The sequence below is a fragment of the Botryllus schlosseri genome, chromosome 2 (genome assembly GCF_051294905.1).
Source record: "Botryllus schlosseri isolate E-star chromosome 2, Bs_hap1, whole genome shotgun sequence".
Taxonomy (NCBI): Eukaryota; Metazoa; Chordata; class Ascidiacea; order Stolidobranchia; family Styelidae; genus Botryllus; species Botryllus schlosseri.
This window is the reverse complement of record NC_137237.1, coordinates 10,748,083-10,775,240: the sequence shown is the minus strand read 5'-3', so window position 1 is coordinate 10,775,240 and position 27,158 is coordinate 10,748,083. Positions and strand designations below refer to the sequence as shown.

The 27,158-nt window shown below is 40.9% G+C and overlaps 4 protein-coding genes across 7 annotated transcripts in view; 2 read left to right on the top strand and 2 right to left on the bottom strand.

Moving 5' to 3' along the window:
• The window catches only part of LOC145433481 (meiotic recombination protein SPO11-like), a 22,447-nt gene extending 4,104 nt beyond the window's left edge, over positions 1-18,343 (bottom strand). Inside the window, exons 1-4 of one of the 2 annotated variants that reach the window (XM_080310595.1) lie at positions 18,067-18,343; positions 2,102-2,230; positions 1,960-2,043; positions 1,787-1,902 (exon numbers count right to left, since the gene is read on the bottom strand). In XM_080310595.1, the coding sequence (XP_080166721.1) occupies positions 1,787-1,902; positions 1,960-2,043; positions 2,102-2,214 (313 nt within the window). In that variant the 5' untranslated portion in view covers positions 2,215-2,230; positions 18,067-18,343. Of the gene's footprint in view, positions 1-1,786; positions 1,903-1,959; positions 2,044-2,101; positions 2,231-14,851; positions 14,992-18,066 lie in introns of those variants that run through there. The other variant, XM_080310598.1, reaches the window with a different exon arrangement.
• Positions 2,994-15,122, top strand: LOC145433484 (caspase-7-like). Of its 3 annotated transcripts, none has more exons than XM_080310601.1 (9): positions 2,994-3,254; positions 3,403-3,502; positions 7,072-7,204; positions 8,189-8,336; positions 8,415-8,587; positions 9,471-9,609; positions 10,172-10,269; positions 14,584-14,781; positions 14,855-15,122. In XM_080310601.1, the coding sequence occupies exons 1-8, from the start codon at positions 3,212-3,214 to the stop codon at positions 14,737-14,739; spliced, it is 990 nt and encodes a 329-aa protein (XP_080166727.1). In that variant the 5' UTR covers positions 2,994-3,211; the 3' UTR covers positions 14,740-14,781; positions 14,855-15,122. The 3 variants fall into 3 exon arrangements, 1 of the variants encoding a protein (XP_080166727.1); XR_013913112.1 differs by lacking the exon at positions 14,855-15,122 and adding an exon at positions 14,319-14,522 and having other exon boundaries at positions 2,996-3,254; positions 14,584-14,724; XR_013913113.1 differs by lacking the exons at positions 14,584-14,781; positions 14,855-15,122 and adding an exon at positions 12,070-14,424 and having other exon boundaries at positions 10,172-10,824.
• On the top strand, positions 15,811-19,416 carry LOC145433483 (uncharacterized). The gene is made up of 3 exons (XM_080310600.1): positions 15,811-16,308; positions 16,378-16,591; positions 18,343-19,416. Exons 1-3 carry the CDS (start codon positions 15,951-15,953, stop codon positions 18,899-18,901), a joined length of 1,131 nt encoding a protein of 376 aa, XP_080166726.1. The 5' UTR covers positions 15,811-15,950; the 3' UTR covers positions 18,902-19,416.
• LOC145433482 (eukaryotic translation initiation factor 3 subunit M-like) lies at positions 18,937-27,158 on the bottom strand. The gene is made up of 10 exons (XM_080310599.1): positions 26,997-27,158; positions 26,803-26,941; positions 22,522-22,657; positions 21,913-22,036; positions 21,674-21,852; positions 21,508-21,607; positions 21,257-21,338; positions 19,381-19,524; positions 19,268-19,328; positions 18,937-19,203 (listed from the first exon to the last, which is right to left on the bottom strand). The coding sequence occupies exons 1-10, from the start codon at positions 27,036-27,038 to the stop codon at positions 19,080-19,082; spliced, it is 1,131 nt and encodes a 376-aa protein (XP_080166725.1). The 5' UTR covers positions 27,039-27,158; the 3' UTR covers positions 18,937-19,079.

The following is a 27,158-nucleotide window of genomic DNA, read 5'->3' as shown; positions in this document are numbered from 1 at the left end:
GTATTTGGGATTGGCGAAACAGCATGTCGTCAGCCCCCCAAACGCTGGTCTTGGGCCTCCCATATAGAGTTAATAACCAAACTATTGGGGGCTTCGCCCCAAGACCAGACCCCAGCGGGATGCACGTTTTTAACACTACACTTCTGGGCGAGATTTTTTGTATACACTAATTGGCAACGTTTTATGCCCTAATCGCGCGAAACGCGGAATTTTTCCATGATTCATGATTCAATCGGTCAATATTGGTAATAGAATATATATTGCTGTATTTTTTTATATCTCTCTCAACCCACGTACTCGATTTTACCGCTAGAGCTAAGTGAGGTGCTGTCTTGGATATATTCGGGAGGGAACGTTGGTATAATTACTTCGTTACATGTTGTTATTTCGTGACCTCCCGTCTTCTATGTGAAAAGATATTGAAACCGCCAATGCTTACTAAATGAAAGACGCACACAATTCCCAATTGGTATATATTATTCACTGGGAAATATTGCCTATGGACAATTGGACACCGTGGTTTTCGGTCAACACAACACAATGGCAGTCTTTTTCGGCCAAGGATTTCTCGCTGTCCAGCTTTTTTTTCCTTTACTTAGTTAATTTGATCAGCAGTTGCAATTGCAGTACCTTATCGGAATCCCGAGTTGGCCAAAACTTCATATGTCTTGATGCGTCGTGGCGCGGTAATGGCTGACGCCGAAGTGCCCAGTTCTATAAACCAATCTCTCAATCGCGCATATAGCATGAGAAAGTTTGACAGAAGTTGCATAAATTTTCAAAAAAATACTCTATATTTAATGTTCATTCACGAAATCATTTTGGGCGCCCTTCGAGCTCGCCCTCAATTGAGGGGTTTAGGGTGCCGCAATTCCGGTCCTGGGAATACTATAAAGCTTATTGTCTTGGTAGCTGGTTTCCGAGAAGTGTGCAGCTTGCCGAAATGACTTTGTTGGTGAGCCAAGCTTGCAGTTATACCGCCGTCACTTGATCGAGTGTATATCTTCGCGTTTTTGTCATAGAACCTTAAACACGGCGACGTGCTCGGCACTAACTACTAAAAAGACGGGTAGTAAACAAATATTTAGTCCTCCGAAATATCTTTGAATTTCAGCTTTAGAGCTTTCTTTTTTTTGGCATCCTTTATGAGTGGTGATTTACTCATAGAAATCACGGGCACTGATTGACTTGTTTTACGAATTAGGGATTTGGAAACGCATCACGTAACAATTTGAAACACATACCGTGTAATGCGTAATGTGACAATGGCATGAAAGAAGTTTGGTTTCTTCTTGTAACGTTAATTGTAACGGCATAACTTGCTACATTTGCTTTACTTTGAATCTGGATTAGGCATGTGAGGTAGGCCTACGTATAGGCTGCGTAATCACGGCATGTTAACGAACCGGCTTAATAGTATAAACGTATTTCCGGCTCAGTTTATACATCCTATGGTTTTAGTCCACGCAGCAACATTAAAAAGTAGGTTTTATATTTTCACTTTCAAGCAACCCTTCGCGGGCTGCACGGAATAGCTCCGCGGGCCGCACTTTGCCCAGGCCTGCCCTAGCCTATATATAGCCGTCTCAAGTCTGAATTTTGAAGTGTGCGGCATGGCTAAAGGGCGGCAAGTACGTAAAATCATAGAGTTTCGTACAGTAGCCTTGAATCAATCGGAAATACATACGAATATACCGAATGTGCGGACATTTTAACTTTCGGCACACTGAATACGAAAGGTTGGCGACCCCAGGCTTGCATATAATAGTCAAAAACGAAACGGTACCAAAATTGTAACTTGATCCGCTCCTGTACAGAGACACGGTAGTCTTCACACAGTCTTCCTTCACTTGCAGTCCAAAACCCTCGATATACTGCACGTTTTCCCAACGTTTTCTACAGCTATTACAACAATCACATATCCATCCACCTACGATATCAACCTTTTGACTTACGTACTTGTATTGAAGAATGGGAGGCTTCAACGAAGCGATGTCGCTGATGATTTCGACGATGAGTGATTCGATTTTATTGATCGTCAAACTAGCGAAATTGGAATATTTATGACGTACGCCTGAACCAGTGTGTGGTGGCAAATTACCTGTTCTGAGCTTGGATATTTTCTTCAATGAGCGACAAAATTGGATACGTAAATGTTCCGTTCCTTTGCGCGTGGTCTAGAATTTCCCAAAACTCCACCGGAAGATGAGTCATAATGATTTAATGATTTCTGTTGATAAATATAAGATCATGGGATAACTGATATGGAGAGTATTGGATGATTATTATGGTTACGGAATTGAAGAAAAAATGTGTGCAAAATATTTACGAATGCTACCGCTGCTGACCTCATGAACAACGTCACGTGACGGGATTTTCACTACATAATTTTTTAGTAGACAGAAGCAATGTTTGCACCAAGTTTCCACTTGATTTATGCTAATATTTCATTTGTGTGTATCCTATTTAGGGTGAGTTTAAAAAATGGTTATTCGTATCTTTATAAATAAAGAAATTGATTTTTCAAAAAATGGTTTCAGCAATAAGAAATCTCCGAGGATACATCAATGATCTTGATAGCACTGAAATTCGAACAATCAAATAAATCAAGTAGGTCTAAATGGTACAATTAAAGTTGATTTGCATACGTGCGTACAAATGTAGTTCTAGTTACGTAGTTAACATTGTCTTCCTAATTTCGGAATACACGGATTTTGACGCGATGGTTATGTATCTGGGACAACATTTTATTGTTGTAATAGCAGTTACCCCATCAAATTTCAATTCTGGCCACGCATTCATACAAGGTATAGGCATGTTGATAGGGGCATTGTACATGGTGTAAAGATGTGCCGTTATAAAACATTATCGCGTCCTGGCGTCGATAACACCGATGAGAAGTTGGATACTTCTTTAAATCAAACCGTAAATACGCGCGCAAACAATCGAGTGCCGGAGGTCAACAAAATCCGCCACTTGAGGCATTTTCTAATCACCAACGTGATTTACGCCATAGCGGAAACTACACGTACGGTTACGTAGGAAATTGCCGCAAAACAGTGTCAGACATAGGTAAGTTAGGCAATCTCAACAATCGATCGACAGAGGATGGCGTTTGAGTCATGTATTTTGCTGCGCATACACGAAGGATAGGCAATGAGCGCTAGCGATAACCGGTCGAGGATTACACAGTTCGAGCTTTGAAGTGGCAATGTCCAACGTTACGCACGAAGCTGGTAGTTTCACAGACGGTGGTAAGTGGTAGGATTTAAACCGAGCCATGGCCTACTAAAAACAGTAGGCCATGACCGAGCATATGCAATTGCGAGTGGTTCTTGGTTTATCGGTAGGTAGCTAGATACTGTCCTATCATCGAAATGAAAAGACTGCGTAACGTTGCAGAATTGTCGCCCAGAACTAGACTACCACAAACGATACCAAATGAGCAGGACCGGCGAAAAGTCGTTCCGTCATCAAGAAGACAATCTACAAGTATAACATGGTATGATAAAGAGCAGGGGTGTCAAACATACGGCCCGTCAGGCGATTTCATACGGCCCGCGAAGAAATTCTGAGGAAAAGAAAAAATAGTTGTACTGTTCAGCACATTTATATCAAAATTTATGATTTTTAATAAGAAATACTTTCACGTGAATTATCCCTCGAGACTGCAAATGTTCAACATGTTCAAAAGTTCATAAACCATAAATAATCAACCAGCCGACGTCAGTGCTGCGTTTCGACTCCAGTCACCCTTACGATCAAGTCATGAAAATTAGCGAGAAGGCAAGAAAGTGCACACCATGCTCATATTTTTCTGGACAAATAGTTACCTAAAAAATCTGAAACGCCAAGACTCAGCCATTGTATGCACGGATACTAAGTCACACATATAATATAATGATATATGCCTGCACAGCTCTAGGACAGCTGACCGAAATCGTCTCCGGCATCCGAGAAAGTGAAAAACCCGAGTGGTGATTTCATAACATTAACAATGAACCAAATTACAGCGTCCGTGTTTACAGTTGAATCTCCTTTCTTCTAGAGATAGTGTGAACGCGAGGTTCAGATTCGCGTTCTGTGTGTGAACCTCAGAAATTTTAAGGTTTACAAACCTTGGTAGGTTCTGCACTGTGAACCTTTTTCATATATTACAATTTTCACTTCATTATAACATCTTTGGTCACTCTATCAATGGCGCTGGCAGCATAAAAAACTCAATACTAAACGAGCATATGTAACTTGACAATCACAAAAATTTACTTGCTTTGTTACAAAAGTTTGCTCGAAATATCCAGATTTCGTTTGTGAATATTTGGTGACTCTCTGCTGTGAGATTGACCACCAATCACACAACGTCAACAGCGAAATTTCGTTAAAATCAAGTTTCTTCATGAAAAAATTTGTCAGTTTTGAAGTCAAAAAAGTTTTGTCAGGCCGAACTACTTTGTAAAGACGGACACTTCGAACCAGAATGATGAGTAGTACAATTCTAACATGATGTGGGAAAACACCGAATTTGCATACATTAGGTAAAAATTTGGTGAAAATTAAGTTTATTAAGGCCAAAAATTGTCAAAATTTTGATTTTTTTATGTCAAAATTTTCCATTTAAAGGTAAAAAATTGTCCTAGTTATGAGAAATAGTAATATATCAAAAGGTCGTAGCGGGCGTAACGTAGCGGATTTCGCTATCTAAGCAGGTGGGTATGGCAACCATTGGTCTCTGTTGCCTCCTTGATGTATAAAGTTAGTTATATCTTGTGTGTCTCCAACCTCCATCCATGTTATTATCGCGATTAAAGGCGGCGAGTAAAAAAGTTGTACGCTCGACAGCTATAACACCAATGGATGGTTGGGAGATTGAACATTTGTTTACTATGGCCTATTAATTTTCACTTTATGTTGTTGTTGTTATTTATTTGTTCCAATATTCTAAGGTAAATCTAACGCTGATATAATGTGACTTTGGCAATGACATGACCAGTAGCCTACTTATCAGGAGCATGCCCGAAATAGACTTGGACAACTAGAAAATTTTCAGCTTTTCTGAATTAGATTAGAATTAGAATTAGAGCTCCACAGTTTTTCTCTAATTAGATTAGAATTAGAATTAGAGCTACACAGCTTTTTCCAAATTAGATTAGAACTAGAATTAGAGCTACTAAACTTTTTCCAAATTAGATTAGAATTAGAATTAGAGGTACTCAGTTTCAAAAAACTTGGAAATTGAATGAAATTGTATACGGGAAATGAATACAGCAAAATTCAGTTCATATCAAATCACAGTGCGTGGTGCAAAAGGCCGTCAGGCGATAAGCGCCACATATTTTTATTTAATAAACAATAACAACAACAACAGTGCATTCCCATACCCATGAGAATTGAAAACTTCTGTACACCAAGCTTGGCTCGATTTTTACGATACTTTAATGAAATACTACTTCTTTTATGGTAACCATGGGCATCGCCCGTGTTAGTCAGAACGGCGAGGTATTAACGTAAAGTTTCAAAAACTAGAATGTTGTTCGCAGACTACAAGCTACTCTAGCAGGCTATTATTCGTCATAATATCTACTATGACTGCGCGGTGTACGGCGATGGCGGCTTAGCACTGGATTTCCTTGCGCAAGAGGAGATATTTTTGTTAACTCACTGCAATAGTGCAGTATGCCTCGGTCAAAGAGGCATTTCCACGAAAACAATAATTATATTAGAACTAGAATTAGAGAATACGGACATTTCACAAATTAGATTAGAATTAGAATTAGAACATAAGAACATTTCACAAATTAGATTAGAATTAGAATTAGAGCATCGAAACGTTTCACAAATTAGACTAGAATTAGATTACTGGCATTTTGCTCTAATTTAGTGAAATTAGACAACTAGAATTATCTAATTGTCCAAGTCTGGCCCGAAACCTACATTGGGTTACACTGCTAAAATGCTCTTATATCAGATCAATCCTTGTTTGTGGTACTCATGGTGTTTGTCGACTACACTGGTCATTTACACCAGGCCGGTATTTCTTATTTTTTGATTCCGTAACTGCCGACTTGTAGTATGGCCCACTTCCAGGCTTTTATACGACATCGCTTACGCGGATGAGGTGGCGAGGAGGAGCCTAGATAAACCTCCTACACTTGGGTGGTAATTCTGGAGTCGACCTCGGTCGGACTCGAACCCACAACCCATTGGCGTTGCAGCTGTGGATTATACCACTACGCTATCTTGTTAAATTCTAAAATATTCTACCTATAATTGTGGCACGTCAAATTTCCGTTAGTTGCAAAAGTGTAACGCGACAGTTTTTACGATGTCATGATGCATATTACGATAGTACATCACATCACATCATTCACTTCACTGAAATGTAGGGTTGGAATTAGCAATATGACGTCACGTGACGTCATGAGGTTCACGTTCGCGTTCGTACAGAACCTTTCAAAAAGGTTCGCGATCACACGAACCTGAACCCAGACTTGGACAACTAGATAATTCTAGCTGTCTAATTTCACTATATTAGAGAGAAATGCAAGTAATATAATTCTAATCTAATTTGTGAAATGTTTTTTATGCTCTTATACTAATTCTAATCTAATTTTAAAAAAGCTGAAATTTGTTTAGTTGTCCAAGTCTGCCTGAACCTTTCAGAGGTTCACACCATCCCTACTATCTTCCTCACAATGCATGCCCGGGCCAACGTCGGACCACGACTAAAACAAAGGGGGCATAAAGATATGCGAAGTTATGCCGTCGTTAGATCCATCATTTGAGAGGTTTTTAACTGCCTTCAATCGGCCAATTATCGTATTTTGGCCACTACCATTTTTATGAATAAAAGCGTTGCCCAATAACCCGCAATATAATGTAGGCCTATACTGTATAATATATACAGGCTAGGATTCCAGTGCAAAGTAAATACACAGACTTTGAGATAATTTGATTGGTCCAGCCCGCAGGCGATCAAAAGGTTTGAATTCGGCCCGCGGACCAAAATTAGTTTGATACCCCTGACATATAGAATACCATTGTATCGCTCTGTATTGAATGGATCACTCGCAGTGTCGAAAAGGGCGAAGATGACGATGGGGTTGCCAGCAAGAGTAAGTCACACAAAGAGACGAAGTCGGACAAATTCTTTCAATACAACATGAGTCATAAAGATCGTGGGATCTTTGTAATATTCAACCATAAGGTAAAGACGCGCATAAATGAGTGGGGCAGAGGCAGGTCAACTCCCAGTAATGAAGTAACGGCCAGTTCGTCTGTAGAAAGGAATATTATTATAAGAAAATACACGGCTCCTACCGAAAAGCAACTCAGTACACGGCGGCTGGACCAACACACTTGTAATTACAGAAACGAACTGCTGGCGAGGTCCATCCGCAGACATTATGGGGCATGATGATAATGATGACGGGGATAGCCGTCTGAAAAATAGTGCTGTCGACTATAGCTAATCCCCTTAAAATATAACAATTGTGTCACATTGTGTCTCGTAGTTCTATATGCACACTGAATGAAATATAATTAAAAATGCATAAATGGACATTCATTCCATCAAGAACACCTCTCTGGCTACGATCTAATTCCCACTACCAAAACGGTGACTCGGGCTCCAATCCGGTTCAGGTAAAAATCTATAAAATCCGGTCAACATCCACTCCGGATCTATACTGCACACTGCACACTACACCAGAGATGAGCGAATTTGAAATTGCTATGTCCTAACCCAATCCAAATCCAAAGCTTAAAATCCCAATCCTAATCCGAATCAATAACTTTTGTATATTCAAATCTTAATCCTGATCCTAATCCGATTCATACTTGGAATTCCACTTATAGCCTACATTCTCTAAATAGAAATGAAACAATGAGTGAGTGCGAAAGTACCTGAGATAATAACTTTGCAAACTATATAAAATCGTGGTAGGACGAAAAACTTCGTCGCCATTTGCTACCGTACATCAATCTCCCCGAAAATCGGTGAATCCAATCCTAGTCCTAATCCATTTTTTAAAATATCTCAAATCCTAATTCAATCCTAATCCGACAAAATTTCACAAATCCGGTTTTTCCAAATCCTACTCCTAATCCATGCTCATCTCTGCACTACACCCAATAATACACCTTATTGAGCGCAGGCAGCGTGACTCAACAAAGCGAATCTCATCAACAGAAATTTTCCACGTCTCTTACTGCAAGGGAGCGTACGGGCACGGACACAGACCGGGACAATTTATTTGAGACTGCAAGAGAGTTGGGATTTACAGTATTCAAGCATGACAACCTTACAGCACGAGCACTTCTGATGGCAGTAAAACAGTGTTAGTTCTAACGCCTTCGTATCAGAATTATCCATTTTCACATTCACCGGTATTGCATTTTAATTTTAACTCTCGTAGATGCCGATATCGACTACACAGACTGTGATTGCTTCGCCTGTGCGATACTGACTCACGGTGACAGTGGAGACGTACTTTACGCAAAAGATCAAAAATATTCCATCCAAGATATATTATCCCCGTTCAAGAAGAGTGCATCACTGAAGGGAAAACCGAAGTTATTCTTCGTGCAGGTGAGTCCGCGTGCAACAATTTAGACCACGATTGCTTTTCGGTGTTATTCAAAGACAGGTCTTGCAGTTTTGAAGGTTGTTGGAGGGTACTCACTACTCACAAGTCAAAATCTGTTGCTTGTGTATTTCCAATCGCTTTTTTCATTTCATGTAGTATTTTGACTTGCCTGGAAACTCACTATTTGCACGTGAAACATATGACACTCTACCTCAGGTAGGCTATGTCAACTTAATTTCAGTTGCGGGACAGATTCAAATCGCTTGCGGTCCGGACAAGCCAAATGATGGCAAAATGTGACCGCCGATCAATACCTTTGTTGTTCAGTGGAATGCGTCATTATCAGGCCTATACATGATAAATAATATTAAGAATCTAGTCTAGCTATACCAGTGGTTCCCAACCTTTTTCGACCCATCGCCCCCTTTTCAAGCTCAACACCGATCATCGCCCCCAAAATATTTTGTACCGAAAATTGGGCATACAAACTGTAATCACGCCTATCGCCCCCTTCGTCATTTTCGCCCCCCTGGACCGCCAAATCGCCCACGTTGGGAACCACTGAGCTATACCTTCATTCACAAACAATGGAATTAGTAGATTTACAAATTGATGTCAGTATGTCAGTCTTGTGGTGGACATTGCCGTGAAGATGCATGATTGCCACCTGGCGGGTATAATGTGGCAAATGAGCATGAACAGTGAACATGCTGTTCGGCATTTCTTGTCTTGGGGGATTATTAACTTGACAGTAATCTTCATTAATTATCTCAACTTTTTAGAGAAATGTGCTTAAAAATAAAAGCATTTTGACGTTTACTAAGCATTGCATTTCCGACCGGGTGAAAAGGTCCTTATGTTTGGCATTCCTGCTCTACCCTATAGGCCTGCAGGGGAAGAGAATTTGATCATGGAACATCAGCCGCAAGCGCAGATTCCGAAGTATTCGAAGACTCCGGTGGCAACGCCGGCGCATCAATTCCCTTGGAGGCGGATTTTTTTATAGGATACTCTACAGTCGAAGGTAAACCAGATTACCGTGTCGCTTCTTGCACACATGGCGTATAGTCGAGGGGGCGGGTAGATTGTGGGCTTGCTGTCCTTACGGTGTGATATATCATGATTGTTGTTGTCTTGTGGCCTATGACCAAAAAATTGACGGAATCTATTAGGGTCAATCATATATTATAGTCGCATAGTTTATCCCAACTTTGTCTTCTTAACGTGCGTGCATCCTTGAGTGAGAGTATTTAAAATATTCTAATTCATTATGCCAATTCCATTTTCGCGTAGAAATACATAGACCCGCACCTCCAGCTTTTCCGGCCTCAGACATTCACCAGCGTAAAAATATTTCTGCACTGCATATGCCGCAGCTGTAGAATCGATTTTTGTTCGGATACGCAGTGCGCACGCAAAATGAGACAGCACGGATATTGTTGACATTTTCGCAATATTGTATGTAAAATAGTGGTATGTAATCGCGTATCACTTCACATTCGCCGGTCGCGGCCCCGCGGAACGTGCCACAACAGAATCACTGCTTGTAGGCAACACATGTAATTGAAAGTATGCCATATGTTCAGGGTACTACGCGTGGAGAAATGGCGAAGACGGTTCATGGTTCATTCAGGCATTATGCTACTGTTTGAGGAAATTCGGCAAAGAATTGGAGTTGATGCAGGTAGGTTAATGGGAATGGCCGGAATGGGCTTCAAGTTCGCAGCACAATAATAGTGGATCTCCTTGCATGCGTGAGAATGTGCACTTTTAGGCCTGATTAGGACACGTAAAAACAGTAGTCGTTCCTAGCCTTTTTTAATCAGAGAACCCTGTCAGCACGGATCCATAAATTGTCATGACTCATGACTAACATTATAACCAATAATTTTGCATAAAATATGTACTTTTACGTATATAGACACCTGCACACTGTACAAGCAATAGTGTAGGTTTTTCAGCTCGCATGACGCATTCAACATCTGAATTCATTCGCGGGCCGCACTATATTAAATTGGGATTCTTAGCCAAAGTGTAATGATTTTATGGAGATGATATGGAGATGATATCTATGTATATATTTGAACCAATCAAACAATAATTTAATGATAACTTACACGCGTCAGAAACATTAACATCCTCAATAACGAATTTGGTAGAATTTGCGATGAAAGGCGGCTGTGCCGATTCTTGGAAGCGTATGTAAATTTGAATCAGTTGAGGAGCAATCTGTTCCAGTGTTGCCAACTCCGGATGGAAGAAAATCGCTAAAACTGGTGTCAAAAATCGCTAGATGGCGCTAAATATTGAGAAAAAAGCGCTAAAAAATAGCGCTAAATCTGCAAAAGGTGCTAAAGGTGTTAAATTGAACCATTATATCGATATATTCTTCTCAGCTATATTTTACTCGTCTGGGGCCAAAGTCACTTATCATATTTCTAGTTCATAATACGTAATAGTCATATCTAAGCGGGACAAAACGGCAGTGCATTTCGATAGCAGATCGCTTTGCGCAACGATCGCTATACGTGAACAGTGAACACTGACCAGGTTTGCAGGCATAACCGCTCACTATATCAGCGTGCCTTACTCGATGCGTCCGTGAATACGTGATGCGATGTACCGTGGTCCGTGGTTATGCGCTTGACTTCTTCTCTAAACTGTGTTGGAGTTGGCCTACTTGAACACGACATGCGACTTGACACACGTGTACACGACATGCGACTTGACCCGACACAGCACGACATTGAAACGGCTATAAGTAGAGACCTTAAGAAAATAATCCGAGGACCGACCCGGTGTATGAAATATAATTAATCTGGTCTTAAACGAATGGCCAGATATTGGACCGACCTCAAAACAGCCCCCAAAGCCTGGAAATCGGCATTGATAAGAACAATCGCTGGACGAAGTTGGTCATCGTTATGTTCATTGTGTTGCGGCGGTGCCATTGTTGGAGCAATAATGCCGGTTTTCAGACTTTGAGCTCTGTTTCGGGGTGCATGGTTCCATTGTCCGGACGAGATTTTATTTTGTATTTTCGAAATCACTGCGAGTCTGCGACAACATCTTTCGATCATGGCCATTGGCCAATTATATCAAATTTCAGCGTTCAGGTCGCCAGATGTAGCACTGCCAACTATGCTACTTTTAGATTACTCAGCAAGAAGAGACACTGTTTGGCCATGCGTAACCGCCAGGAGTTGCGTATCTACTACTATCTATCAGTAGATAGTAATCTATAATTATATATCATCGGAGTCCGCACTCTGGTGACCGGTATGGCCAATGCAGTCGTCAGCCAGAACTGATCTTTAGTGGTTATTTTCGGTAAAAAAGCGCTAAATAATCGCTAAATACTTTTTCAAAAATCGCTAGATTTATCGCTAGGCGCTAGATCCATATTTTTTGGCGCTAAACCGGATGAAAAATCGCTAGATCTAGCGCGAAAATCGCTAAATTGGCAACACTGATCTGTTCATAGATTTGCTGATTCTACTTTTGGTTTACCTTCAGGACAGATAATGCAGACAGCATCATAACTATGATACCTTAGATATACGCTTCTGCAATATACAGTTGATTTAAATATAAAAATACTTCTACCTATATCGAGGACATATCTATTACGCGCCAATCGGTGTCCCAAATACAGTAATAAAAGTAACAAAATTGCTGGAGTTGCCAATTTTAAATCACACTCATGATCCGAATTATGTTATTTCCGTTTCGAATTTCTGTGTTGTTGTCTCAACTAAAACCTTTGAAAATGCATGGGCCTTGAGATCATGCAACTATATTGGTCAGCAATAAAATAAACATCACAGTAAAACAATAACTTGTCATTGTCATGGGAAAATTTTTTGTACACATTGTATTTTCTGGAGTCTTTCGCGGGCTACACAAAACGGTGTTCCGGGCCGTATTTTGCCTGCTCCTGAACTATACCGAAAAACGATCCAAAATGAAAAGTTACCTTCAATAGTTATAAGGAAATATACTTTAACCGAGTATACGGGTACATTATATATAATAACAACGGAATGACCTTGAACATGAACAAACATATATTTTAGTGTCAGTAGTTGACTTTTTGCACAAAAATATGAAAACAATTGATGGCGTTACATTTCCGCACATATAGGTTGTTGTCTAAAATCTACACTGAATTTATTAAATATTGTGATTTAAGCAGGGCATGATATGGTATGGAATGGAATGGGAATTTTCCATACTCCAAACCACACTTCACAATCTTCCATACCATAGTATAGCCTTTTTCCATACCATATTTGATACTTTTTCCATACTTTCGCAACTTGGCGAACCTCACTGTTCCGGCGTTTATATTCTAATTATTTTGGATGGAATTATCCATACAGCCCTGGTGCACCAATGATATCCCAGTTTCTTTAAATATCATATGACGTCAGCGATGTAGGTTTCCTAATCATCGAAGACGGAACTTATATTATATACAAATACACACATAGGCCCAATCGATTCTCGCTAATTGGAGGCACTGATGAATACGAAATGCTCAATTGCTAATGAGCTAAGAAATATGAGAGATACGATAGGCATTTCATAAAGACGTATAATAACGAGGTTAGTAATGTAAAGAAGTATTTTTACAAACGAGTCTACCCCCAACCAGAAACCCCTAAATTCCCCACCAATTGGAATCCACTACATTAGAATATATCTTTGAAAATAATTCTACATCGCTACAATCATTTTGCGACAGCGGATTAAATGTCAATTTTCTCAGCCAATATGTGGGTCACACTCATTAGCTTCCTTAGCCAGCATCATGGTTACCATTCTTTTATCAGAGATTAATAGGTTTCTTCAAGTTACAATGCGTGTTGGAGGCCGGCATATCGAAATATAATTAAGGTTATACCAAATAGATATTACGTGATGGTCATCCTATCAAAGCGCAGAAAATTATTGCCAAGTTCAACAAACTGATTACAATATTCATGTAGCTTCTACATTATCAGAGTGTACGGTTTTAAAGCTTCCTTGGTAGTTAACGGAGTGGAAGGAAAGGAGGACGAAATCAATCAATCAATCAGTTTTATTATTATTTTCATCATTTCAAAACACCACAAAACTGCGATACAATGAAAAGATTGGAAGGTGCTGTCGAAACAACTTGGAGTAGTCTTTAAGATCAGACGCCCAACTTGGCCTGGGCGAAGTAAAGAAGGGGCATGAATAATGAATGAAAAGTAATGCAGAGAATATAAGACGCAAGCGACAAAATGAGGTTGCATGTGGCGGAAGGCGAGGTCGATTTACGAATTACGAAATGCAAGTTGTGACGCGTCAGCGGTCGAATATCATTCGTTTTTATGATATTTAGATTGGAATAATTATCACTAATATTATTTTCCTTCATATGCGCGTTGAGCAACTTTGTTGTCTTCAAATAGATGTCGACCGGGATGGGCGAGTCATGAATTTCAATTGGAGATGTGAACATAGACAGTGAGCGATTTTCTGAGGTTCGCAATCAATTTGACAAATCGAAAGTAGGATCAATGTCACGGTTTTGGCAAAACTGTCAAAGTAGGGAAATAGTATGGAAGAATGGAAAAACAATTCCATACCACACTGGGCAAACTTCCATACCATACCATACTGGGCACTGGACAGTGAAGTTCACAATATACACACAATTCGCAAGATCTCATGAATGTCATTATCATGCAATTGTGGTTCTAGATCATGACCAGAGTCAATCGCATGGTAGCTTACGACTTTGAGTCCAACGTTTCGAACCCGCTCTACAACAAAAAGAAACAAATGCCGTCGCTGGTGACTAGATTGACTGGAGATGTGTATTTCACCCACTAGCCTCAACGTAGCGAGACGGTGACAGACGCGTCGCCGGCAAGCGAAACTCGGACAATTAGTTTGACCGACAAAGTAATGAACTCATATGCCGCATTTACCCCGACTAAAACCAGTCTTACTGTTATTTAAACAGAAGCACCGCGACGAAGGCGTCTTCGTGAAGGCTCAGCTTTTAAAAATGAAACTGGAACTGACTAAATTGCCGAGAGAGAAGGCTGAAGTGGAAGGGAAAGAACAAGAATTGCTCGGGCGAGTGTTGGAATACAAGATTTCGAGATTGCAGCACTAAGACTAGCACAAACGCTCAATCTTTCCCGTGCGCGATACAATGGTCAGTATTTCCAAGGAGAAGAGTAATGAGTATATCACAAAATCTTATGTTGCAATGTATCAATGTTTACCAGTTCAAGAATCGATCGTCAGTCAGTGCCAATCTGTGACCGAGTACCGGCCTATATTCCAAACTGCAGTCCGCCGGTCGGTTCGTCACTTGTGGATACAATTGCCAGCCGCGGATATGTAACCGCCTCGTAATTTCAAATCTATATGGAAATAGAAGCCTTTCGAATGCAGAGCAGAGATTATCATGAATTTTCTATATGTTTCATTTTGGTGTGACTGTATATTTGTCAACAAAAGAACACCATGTGGTGTGGCTTTCCATGTCTCCAAGATATTTTCGTTAATAAAAAATAGTTTGGTAGGTTGAAGCTATTTTGAAAACTGCCCAGTTATTTTGTAGGGACGTCCGCACTATGGTACAAAGTGAGTGGCAACATTTCGAACATTCATGAAACAGTCCAGCCATTCAAACTACACACGAGGAGTTATTACGGGTCACAGACGATGTAATGGGTCGGTCAATACTGAAATTCCTTGAACTCACAAGCAGTCAAAGACACATTTAACGAGCAACAACGTTTAGATAAGGAGGCGAACAATGGGGCTTGACGAGCCGAAAATAACGGCATCGTAATTACTTGGTCATTATCTCGATCCCTCTCAGAAGCGTCGACTTCTTCCCTAAACCTACCCGACATGACCTAACATGGTTCAGCGTATTATTCCTTCGTGTAATAGCAGTGTTGAGATCGTGTAACAAAACAGGTCAAACATCTGCGGCCGAAAATAATCCCATCGAAATATTTATTCTGTGATTACGACGATTCTATTCAAAGGCGGGAATATTCTCATACATTAACAATAAAAAATCCTACACAGCGTGGCTATCGCATGTCTTAAACCACGCCGATGTAAGAACATAATAAGGCATCACACATTACGAAAGAAACCTTTTCACCCATTCAGAACGCTCCCATTGAAGGCTTTTGTTTCGGCGACGTCGCTAGACAATCAAATAGTAGGACAGTTTTTACAGATGGCTATTGAGTTCACTAAAGCAACGAGCACTTCAGCTGTTGAGGGGATCTCTTCCCAGGATTTATAATTAGGACGTGAGGATAGGCTATATCATTTCAAAACTTTGGTACTAAAGTGAACATGGAGGATTCTGGCGAGAGAAGTGTGCGGTGGACAGAGGCTGAAAATAGTGTGAAGTCCGAGAACCTCGTAAATATCGGGTATTCAAGGAAAAGGTATGCTACCCGCGATCAGCCTACATGGATCAACTGCAAGTTGCATAGGCCTTCTTCGAAACAGTCCAGAGTAATGGGAAACAAAAAACAATTCACCAATTATGAAGTAACAAACAGCAATGGGGAGGGCCGCAGAACCATGAGCTCTCACAGCAATCGTTCGAATAAATCATCTCGTGTTCTAAGCGCTAGATCGTCAATTTCTAGGGTAACGAGCACGATATCGATACCATCAAAAGATTCCGGAAAGACATTTTCAGAAAGTAAGCGTTCGGCCAAATTTTAACTGCAGAGATTGATTGATTTTGAAGATATACATTTGGTTTTTGCAGTGTGCACGACGCGACCAGAAGACGGACATAACTCACTAGAACAAGCCTCGAGGAATGGACGCAGTATTCTTATGCAGCGAGCAAAACAAATGTTGCCAGCCACGCACGGTCTACCTCTAACCCTAGAACGAGGGGGTTCGGGTAAATCTTGGGATACCGACGCGTACCGGTCTTTAGGAAAGTTTCGGGTCTCAAGTGCCGAATGCACTCATAGGTAATGCTACGTATGCTACAGTAACGCTATACAGAGGTAATTACACCCAAGTAGCGTCAATGCGTTGGCAATAGGGTTGCATTTAAAACAGTGTTTCAAACGAAGGCCTTTTAAAAAAATCGTGTTTTTTTAAGTTGTAAAATTATGCCATAATTGTGTAAATACTTTCCACAATAAATGTTGTATGAGCCTACAGACCCGATATAGCAGACTTATATCGATATGGGATGGTTGGAACCCTCAAAATAGTTTTAGTTAGTTATATTTACCTTATATTTCCAATCGTCAATGTCAACCCAAATATGACGTCACAATCGAATATTTGTGACGTCATGGCTTGAAACAAACAAAAACAATAAAAAAACATGTTTTAAACAAAGTGCCTTAAAGTTTTAAACATGTTTGTTTTAAATTGATTTTCGTCTTAAATGCAACCCTAGTTAGAAATCGAACGGAAACTTTAGTAAAACAAGACCGGTCGATCAACGTGGTTCTGGGTTAAAGATACTCCGGAACAGTGGTTCTCAACCTGCGGTACGTGAGAGCTTATTTCCAGATCGTGCGCTGGAAATATTTTTGTTGCAGTTGCAGTCGTAAAGTGACTGTTAATTAATACCGTTACTTCAGTGAACAGCATCGTTATAGGTGTTTCTTCCTCGTTGACAGGGATTAATGGTATCACTATTACACATATTGACCACGAACAAGATTAATTGCCAGTTGCCACACATATTACCCTAATATCTTGCTTAAAATGTGTAATTGTATATTGTGAAGCCAGCCACACCGGTTTATAAACAACGAACCAATCGTTCGGTCACTAATTTCGGTTCTAATATGGAGATAAAATGTGTGTAAGTGGAAGTAACGGTAATCGGTATACTTTGATCCTGATTATTTGCCTGTTAAAAGCCTACAACTGAAGTGCGCGAGAAGGCCCCTTAAGAGAACTGAGTAATATGGGCTTCATCTCCTAATGGCAAGAAAGTATGTTATGGGAATCCTGTACAATGTGAGCAATAATGCAAGCGATATGGATGCCTGGATGTGGATAGGGAAAACGTCTAGAGTCGGGCCATCAGAATTGGTTGGGATCAAGGTCATATGGTTGAGCAGATAACGGGTCTACCCTACGCTGTAATTTGCTGCGTTTGGTTTTGCGATAGCTGGTAGGCCATCAATTCATTTAAAATCATAATAAATGAAAGCTACAGATGATAACGGGAATTTCTCTAGAAAGAGGTTCTTGCGAACATAAATTTGGGACCAATGAGCATGAGCAATTGATTTAAATGTGCCATTTTGAGAGTTGGTGGTACGCCACAACGGTAACCTACAGATTACCAGACTCTGCTCCAGAACAACGGTTTTGCAGCCTACACTTGTACGCAGCCACACAACAGTAGTAGGACCGTGGTACAAGTAATAGACTACAGAATTGTAAATAGCTTAAACACAAGAATAATTGTTCTCACCGATACCCGTCCAGTGTGGGCGAAAATTCGAATGTACATTAGCAGCGTAGGATTGCGTTGAAGCCAAAGCCCATAAGCCTATATATTGCCAAGCCCGTGCTGATGATGAATGAGAGCGACACCGCCTACGAATATAGTCACGTCACAATCCTCGTTTAACAAAAGTAAGTGGAGAGGCAAGAACCAGTTATCAGCATGTGATTTACCCGCATCCCTTAGCGGATATAGTTGATTTCTTCTCGAGTACACACTACACACTTATAAATTACTATTTAGGGGTCCTGACGTGTCAATCGGGCTAAGACATATCTCAAGAATGTTACGCCAGTCGCCTTCGGGTCCAACTGCGCGGAAGGTTACGCAGACCGCACGATCCAGTTCCGCTTTGGAAAGCCTCGTCGACATAACCTCACAGAATCTAGCAAGAAACAGACGTTGCAGCGAACCTATCATCTCGCTCGGCTCAACTTCCAGTAACGACAATTGGAAAGAACTGGGGCCGGGAGAAGGCGATACCAGACAACGAAGACGGTCCTCATCAAGTGCTCCTGCGACTAAAGGCGGTGGATCGGTACTCAACCAGCAACGGTCCTTGCGCGAACATTCTCGACCTAGACCCCTTCCGAAAGCTTGCATCGCCCCTGACTACACCTGCCAAGAATGGAGGCCGCCAGCACTCCATAAGTACTCTGTCAAACGGCCGTGGGCATCACTCCAGCGATCGACACGATATTTCCCATGCTACGCCAATCTACAAGATGTACATTGCCGGAACCCTTACAGTGTACCCGGATCAATACTATACAAACCCTTACCCACAGACCCGAGACAGTAGCTAGTTAGGATAGCAAACCTTCAATCATACGCCACAAGTGTCATTCCTCTTTATAAATTCAAATTCCCATCATCAAAATCCTTGTACAATATTACGAATCTCCTGTTCTCGAACAAATCTTCCACAAAATCAACAACACACCCACATGATACCTCCCACTCCACTTGCGAATCAATGTTCAAGAAACGGGGTCTATGGTTGAGAGTCGTGCATGAGCACCAGTTAGATTGCTCTTCCATTCCAGTAACCGTTCCGACAACATTTGCCATTGATCTCTTCTGAACGTACGTGGGGTAGTATGACTAAAATTTAAATAGCGATGTTACTTATACGCCACATACATTACGGGTAATGCATATGTAATACCTGACAACAAGCTTTCTATTCAAGTGATCTATTTTTCCAGTAATGAGTTTACTTTGAATTGCTGCAAAATGAAAGTGTAGTTTACAGTGGCAAATGTTGAATTCAAAAGTTACCATGAATAATAAATTCCTCCAAGTCGTCTTCACCAAGCTGCAACTCAGATTCGATATCCTTGAAAGCAGCTTCGTTGCAACTGCTGACCACATCAATCAGTGTCAGAAGTCGAATTTTTCTGATGCACTGCTCATGATCCAAGCCTGTAGAAATGTTGGCAATGAAATACGGGTGCTAGATTGCCTATTCCCAAATACAATAGCAGCAGGATAAAAATCTGCAGCCAGCAAGTAGTGTGGTGACAGTATAGAGACCCAACATATTTGCTCTCGACGGCAAAAGGAGTTTCGACAAACAATACTGCAATCATTCATATTATTACCATTTCTGTCAGTTGAAGATACGACCAAAATTGCAATACAATGAAACGAAAGGAAGGAGTCTGGCAGTATATGGTTGCACTATAGATTACTACCCTACGGATATACAGTATACACGCAACTCCCAGTGGTTACGCTTGGGCTAGCGATCTCTTTTACTACTGTGCGATCTAAAAGCAGCATAATTGGTAGTGCTATAACTGGTGACCCGAGCATTGGAATTTAATATACCGGTCTTAATCGAAAGCTAGTGTCGCACTGATACCGAAAATATAAATTAAAATCTTGTCAGGGCAATGGCGCCACCCCAAAACCGCCCTGAAAGTCTGAAAATCGGCATTGTTCCAACAATGGCAGTGCCGGAACACAATGAACATAACAATGGCCAATTTCGTCAAGCGATTGTTCCGAGCAATGACAATTTTCCGACTTTGAGGGCCAGCTTCATTAATTTTCAGCGCTCGCGTCGCCAGCTATAGCACTACAAATTAAGCTGAATTTAGATTGCTCAGTAGGGCAGTTCAAAAATAACTTTTTTCCCAGATTCCAGCCATTCACTGATTAAATTGTCAGGTTACCCTAAAAAACGCTGCACACCAAATTTGGTTCAATTCTAACAAGTATAGGGCTCCTCAGATCCAATTAAATTTTTTAATTTATACAGGGAAGTTAAAAAAATAATATTTTCAAATTTTTTTATCAACCCTATAAAATTGTTGAGCTGTCTTCAGAGACGATGCAAAACAAATTTGACTCAATTCCAACTAGTAGAACCGGAGTTATTGGAGTTTTTCCTTGATAATCCTCGGATTATCCACCAATCAAGGATAATCCGAGAATTATCAACGAAAAACTCAAATAACTACACTCATACTCGTTGGAATTGACTCAAATTTGTTTTGCATCGTCTTTGAAGACAGGTCAACAATTTTATAGGGTTGATAAAAAAATTTGAAATTTTTTTTTTTCAATTTTCCCTAATAAATGAAAATTTTTAATGAAATCTGCCGAGTCTTATACTTGTTGGAATTGAACCAAATTTGGTGTGCAGCGTTTTTTAGGGTAACCTGACAATTTAATCAGTGAATGGCTGGAATCTGGGAAAAAAGTTATTTTTGAACAGTTCTATTGCTCAGTAATAAGAGAGACTGCTTGCCCAAGTGTTACGACGGGCTCTGTGGGAGTTGAGTATATGCGTATATATCCGTAAGTTAGTAACCTTACAGTTGCACAATTCGGACCCCTCTATCTTGATTGAGTGTTTAGTCTTAATATACTTCCTACCTATTTTATGGTAGGACGAACGTGTATTGTACTTAAGTGCATTAGATTCCGAAGTGAAAAAGTAGTCAAATGAAGCAGGACAGGGTCAACAATAACATTATCATAGTGCTCAATCGTGCTGAGTGATCTGGAACAGATGTATAACTCTGCACATTGCAAGAGGGTCCACCATTGTAACCGTGCTCTACTTACTAAGGAAGACCATTGCACAGTGGTAAGTTTAAGTACATAGTCGCAATTCACAAAAATTTCACCAGCACAACATCCTCACCTATTTCTTCCACGAATTTTTGATTTTCGGCGTAAAATTTTTGATAATCTTGAAGTTTGCCTCTTGAATATATCATAAGCAACTGGAAAACAAATCAATATTGGAAAATATGGCTGTTCATGAAATATGAATGTTGTTAAAATGCATGTCATATGGCAAAATGACAACGATTCCGTACTAAGACGACAGTGACAGATTCATAAGTTGAGTTCAGTGCGTGTCAGTCGAAATTAAAATAAGATCATATTTACACTATGGATTGGCTCTCCTTCCAGGGACTTGACTGGCTTGAGAGTTAGAAGATGATCATATAAATACGTGTCATTGTCTTCTAGTGCTCGTACGATGCATCTATGAACAATGAACATATATAAGAAATCAAAGCAACAGACAATAATAATTATGATGGAAATGAACCTGTGAGCGTCTGTCTGTGCTTGAGAAGCGTTCTCTTCCGTGAAGTCACTCAGCAGGCTGATCATGGTGCTAGCAGCCTCACTATGCTTCCCACTTTGTATTTGGGCATCATATAGCATACGTAAAAGGTCATGCCTTTGATCAGAGGTACAATTCCAGGCATCCATCCATGAATTCACCTGTTTTTGGATACTAGTATTAGCAAATATGCCAAGGCCACATTATTCCATTGTTTATACCTTTTTCAAATCGGTTGGAACAGCACCTACATTCCCATTTACCGAAGCAACTTTGAGCCATGTGCAGTATGTGTCATAAAGGAATGGGGTTTTTATGTCATAACCATGGAAGAAATTGTGTAGACTGAAAAAAATAGAAGTTCTGAAACAAAGTACGGTACTTCCAAGTCAAAACAGCATTTCCTTATTCGATACTTCATGAGAGGTGTTCTTCATCTTTTACGAGCATCAACTCCCATAATATATAACGAAACAACTGTACCGTCTCACAGACTTAGGCCTAAACGATCTTAAAGGGAATTATAGTAGCAATAGATCGATTTACTAGAAGAGGATATGCTCACATTTATGATTTTTTTAAAATTCGGTATGGTAGGCCTAATGCTTTGCAAACTAACGAGAGTTCTTAATATAGCTTCGGAACTCCACCAATTACAGAGAAAGCATTGAAGCGACATATTAATTAACCTCCTGGATGGTTTGCTACCCTTAAAACTAATTTGTGCACACAAAGGGCCCAAGTCATCAATGGACCCCGATTCTACAAACTTTTCTCAGCTTGAACCGTTGAGGAAATGAATGAAAATGATAGAAAATCGACAAACTTACAGTCGCATACTAAGCTGAGCTCTTCCCGAATCTGCAACTTTCATCAGCTGTTCACATAGCATCTTTATCAACGGAGCACAATTTGTCGGAATGACAAACAGTAGTGACAATATACTATTGATAACTCCTTCGATATCTGTGAAAGAAGGATGTCAACTATATTCAACAGGATCACCACAAGCAAGAAATCAGCATGTGGTGTCAACTGTCAATGGATTCACATTTACTGCTTCCCAAACGTACCGTACCGAGATTCCAGTGGGGACTACTACTACCACTATCTCAATACCGGTATCATTATAAATTGAAGAATGTAGTAGGCCTACTTTTCCACTTAATGCTGCAAACCGCTCAATTTCCCAATATAGTTCAAATTACCAATCAATCAAAAACCACAATATCAAAACAAAATAGTAATATTCAAAACCAGGATTCAAGTTAGAGGGGCACTGCACTATAAATATGATGTGGTCTCAATTTGAAGATAAAATCGGGGGAAAATTTTTGGCTGCAGCCTTTTTCTTCAGGAAGTCACCGTAATGGAGCTGCAGCTACGTGAAAATTACATCTATCCCCATTCCTCACCAGTTCCATTAATAGTGTTCAATGGTGGCGCGGCTGAGCGTCTCCGCTGCTCAACTAGTTGCGACATTGCTGGCACAATATCTTCACTGGCAATTGCTCGACGCGACCTCCATATTATAGTAAAATCATTTCTTTATGTAGTGCGTGGGAAACATTTGATGCGTAAATGTGTATGCATCTATATTAATTCCCTATCCAATCAGAAGGCACAGCACGTAAAACCGGTAGCCTACACTTGAACCTCGACTCGACCAGTATAAGGTGATGATTATCATACATATGTTTATTATAATAATATATTGTACTTGAAATGGTTGCAATAAGAGTCCTTACTGCTGCATCATCAGCAAATTGAGCGAGTGAACCCATCAGATCAGAACGCACAGCAGAGTAGGCTACCGGTAGTGTACAACGGATCTCGCCAGTATGGTGATTGTACATAAATGCCTATGTATTGCAAGTTGCAATGAAAGTCTGTGGTGTTGCATCATTTATAGCAAACCAAGTAACTTATATATTTCCATTCACTACCCAAAGAAATGATCAGATTGGAATTATAGAGTTTGCGTCGAGAAACCAGGTCCAGCAATGAAAATGAAGATATCGATATCGTGCCAGCAATTTCGCAACGAGTTAAGCAGCGGACTCGCAGGCGCGCCAACATTGAACACTATTTATCAAACTGCATGGAATGGGCATAGGTGGAGTTTTTGCTTAGCTGCAGCTCCATTACATTGACTTTCTGGAGAAAACGGCTGCTGCCAAGAATTTTTCTCGAGTTTATCTTAAATTTGAGACCACATCATATTCAGAGTGCAGTGCCCCTTTAAGTATAGTCGTTGAACTTGAATATCAATCCCTGGGTGGAATCTCGGTATATATTTTCTGCAGATAGGGCTTGCGATGTGACGAGATCAATGCCAGATTGACAGCATTGCCTATACTATTAAGTGGATGACATTTATCATGTAAGACTTACATTGTAAGGGCAGATAAGATTATAGGCACTTCTTCGTTATTCCCAACACATCGCAAAATGATTCCCATGACACCAATAAATGTTTCCGATGAACATGTGAAAATTTATAAACGTCAAAATAAATTGTTTTTTCGCGTTGGGGTGGGGTAGACGGATATTAGGGATGGGGGAGGGGGGTATTAGAGTGGGTTAAGGTCAACGTTGGGGTTGGGATATCCCAAGATTAGGGTTTGGGATATTAGGGTCGGGAGATATTAGGGTCAAGGTTGGGGTTAGAACCCTACCCTAGTACCCCCGTCCTGCAACTCTAATCTTAGGATATCTTAACCCCAACCTTGACCCTAACCCAGCCGGTGTCCGGTCAATACAGAGAAAACCATTACCGAGAATGCCATTACCGAGAATGCCATTACCGAGAATGGACGCCACCGAGAATGGACATTACCGAGAATGGACACCACAGAGAATGGACATTACCGAGAATGGACATTACCGAGAATGGACACCACAGAGAATGGACATAACCGAGAATGTACACCACCAAGAATGGACATTACCGAGAATGCAATATATGCAATGCAGACATGTTATGCATATGCACAGGTCGTGTGAGTGCATCACGGCGTTGCCACATTCGGTATCGATGCTCAGGTATAAATTTCTCGACAACGTCAGTCCCAGTAAGCTATATTCCTGACATTGGCCATTCTCGGTAATGTCCATTCTCGGTGGTGTCTATTCTCGGCAATGACCATTCTCAGTAATGTCAATTCTCGGTAATGTACATTCTCGGTAATGGCATTCTCGGTAATGTACATTCTCGGTAATGGTTTTCTCGGTATTGGTATAGAACCAACCCAGTCAACCCCATTCCCCAAACCTAATATCTCCCGAGCGTAATATCCCCAATCCTAATCCTAGGATATCCTAACCCACCCTAATACCCAAAGTGGAATCGGTGGCAACGTCATGCGAGCATTTATATCTGATCACGCCGATTAATGAATTATGCTGACGTCACAAAGCGATACCAGAGTCCAGAATAAGGTCCTTGCGCTTTTCCGCTTTACAATGAACGCAAGCAAGCCTGGCATTTGCGCAGCAGCGAGTACACGGCGTAACCCTAGTCCGGCGTATACCAGGTCTATTTTAGCACATTGTGTCGTTTAATAAGTTAATCAGTATCGAATCAGAGCGAAAAATATTTCCGTCACGCGGATGAAATTTTCCAATCACGCGAGAAATCCGTCTGTCACGCACAACATGTTGTCGAAAACAACCACCGATTCCAGTCTGGCCTAATATACCCCCTTCCACAACCCTAATATCTCCCACCCCGACCCTAATATTCCGGCACTTCTTCGATAGTAGGTAGACATCGAAAAGTGTTCATCATGATCACCAATAAATGTTTCCCATGAACATGAATAAAAATTTATAAACGCCAAAATGAATTGTTGTTTTTTGTGTCTTTGGAGAGGCGGATATTAGGGTCCGGTTTGGGGGGGTATTAGGATCGGGGAGGGCTTGGGAGGGGATGTTAGGCGTGGGGGAAATTAGGGTTATGGGAAGGGGGATATTAGGGTTTGGAAAAAGAGGGATATTAAGGTTTGAGGAGAGGGGGATGGGAGGTGGTATAGGGTCAAAGTTGGGGTTAGGTATCCCAAGATTAGGAAGGGGGATATTAGGGTTGCGGGATAGAGGATATTAGGGTTGCGGGAGGGGGATATTAGGGTTTTGGAAGGGGGGATAAGAGGGTTAGGATTAGGGGGATATTAGGGTTGCGGGAGGGAGATATGAGGTTGGAGTTAGGGGGATATTAGGGTTGGTGTTAGATTACCCCTAACCGGTGTTTAACCACCTCCAATCTCCCTTTCACCCAACCCTAATATCTCCTCTTCCACAGCCCTAATATACCTTAACCCCAACATCCCCCTCCCACAACCCTAATATCCCCCCTCCCGCAACCCTAATATCCCCCTCCCACAACGCTAATATCCCCCTCCCACAACCCTAATATACCCCTAACCCCAATCCTAATATCCCCCTCCCGCAACCCTAATATCCCCCTAACCCCAATATCACCCTCCCGCAACCCTAATATCCCCCTAACCCCAACCCTAATATCCCCCTCCCACAACCCTAATATACCCCTAACCCCAACCCTAATATCCCCTTCCCGCAACCCTAATATCCCCCTAACCCCAACCCTAATATCCCCCTCCCACAACCCTAATATCCCCCCTCCCACAACCCTAATATCCCCCTAACCTCAACCCTAATATTCCCCCTCCCATCCTGGGATACCCTAAACCCAACTTTGACCCTAACCCTCTCCAAACGCAAAAACAATATATTTTGACGTTTATAAATTTTTGTTCGTGTTCATGGAAAACATTCATTGGTGATGATGGTGAACACTTTTCGATGTCTACCTACTATCGAAGAAGTGCCAATATTCCCTTACCCCCGACTCTAATATTCCCTCAGCCCTAATCCTGACGCAAAAAACAGTTCATTTTGACGTTTGTAAATTTTCATATGTTCATGGGAAATATTCATTGGCTTCATGGTGATCACTTCTGGATGTGTGGGAGGGGAATAACGAATAAGTGCCAGATTATAATCTTGTATGGACGTAAACTCACCTTGACCCTTGAGCAGGCTTGGATATATTCCAGCTAAAACAAATTCAAAAAGCAGAGAACCTTGCTCACCTCGGTCATCAGTTGTTTTCCAAAGCGATTCGATGGCGTTGATAATATCGTGGACATCGTCATATAAATCGACCTTGCCGGTATTCTCCTTGTCTATATCAGCACCAAGGATTATTAAATATTCCCTCAGCTCCTTTGCCTTAAAAGGGAAAAGAGCCAAATATTTTCCCTGCACTTATATGTACCGCACGTACCTGTTCGGCGGGAGGCAGGTCAATGAATGCAGGAACGCTCATGTTCTTCGATCAGCAACTTTGTGAGATTAATGTCGTTATGTTAATAGCTATCACTGCGTCTCTATGATCCGTTCAAAATGATGATTGAACCTGTAAAAACATTCGTCAGTCCTTCACTTA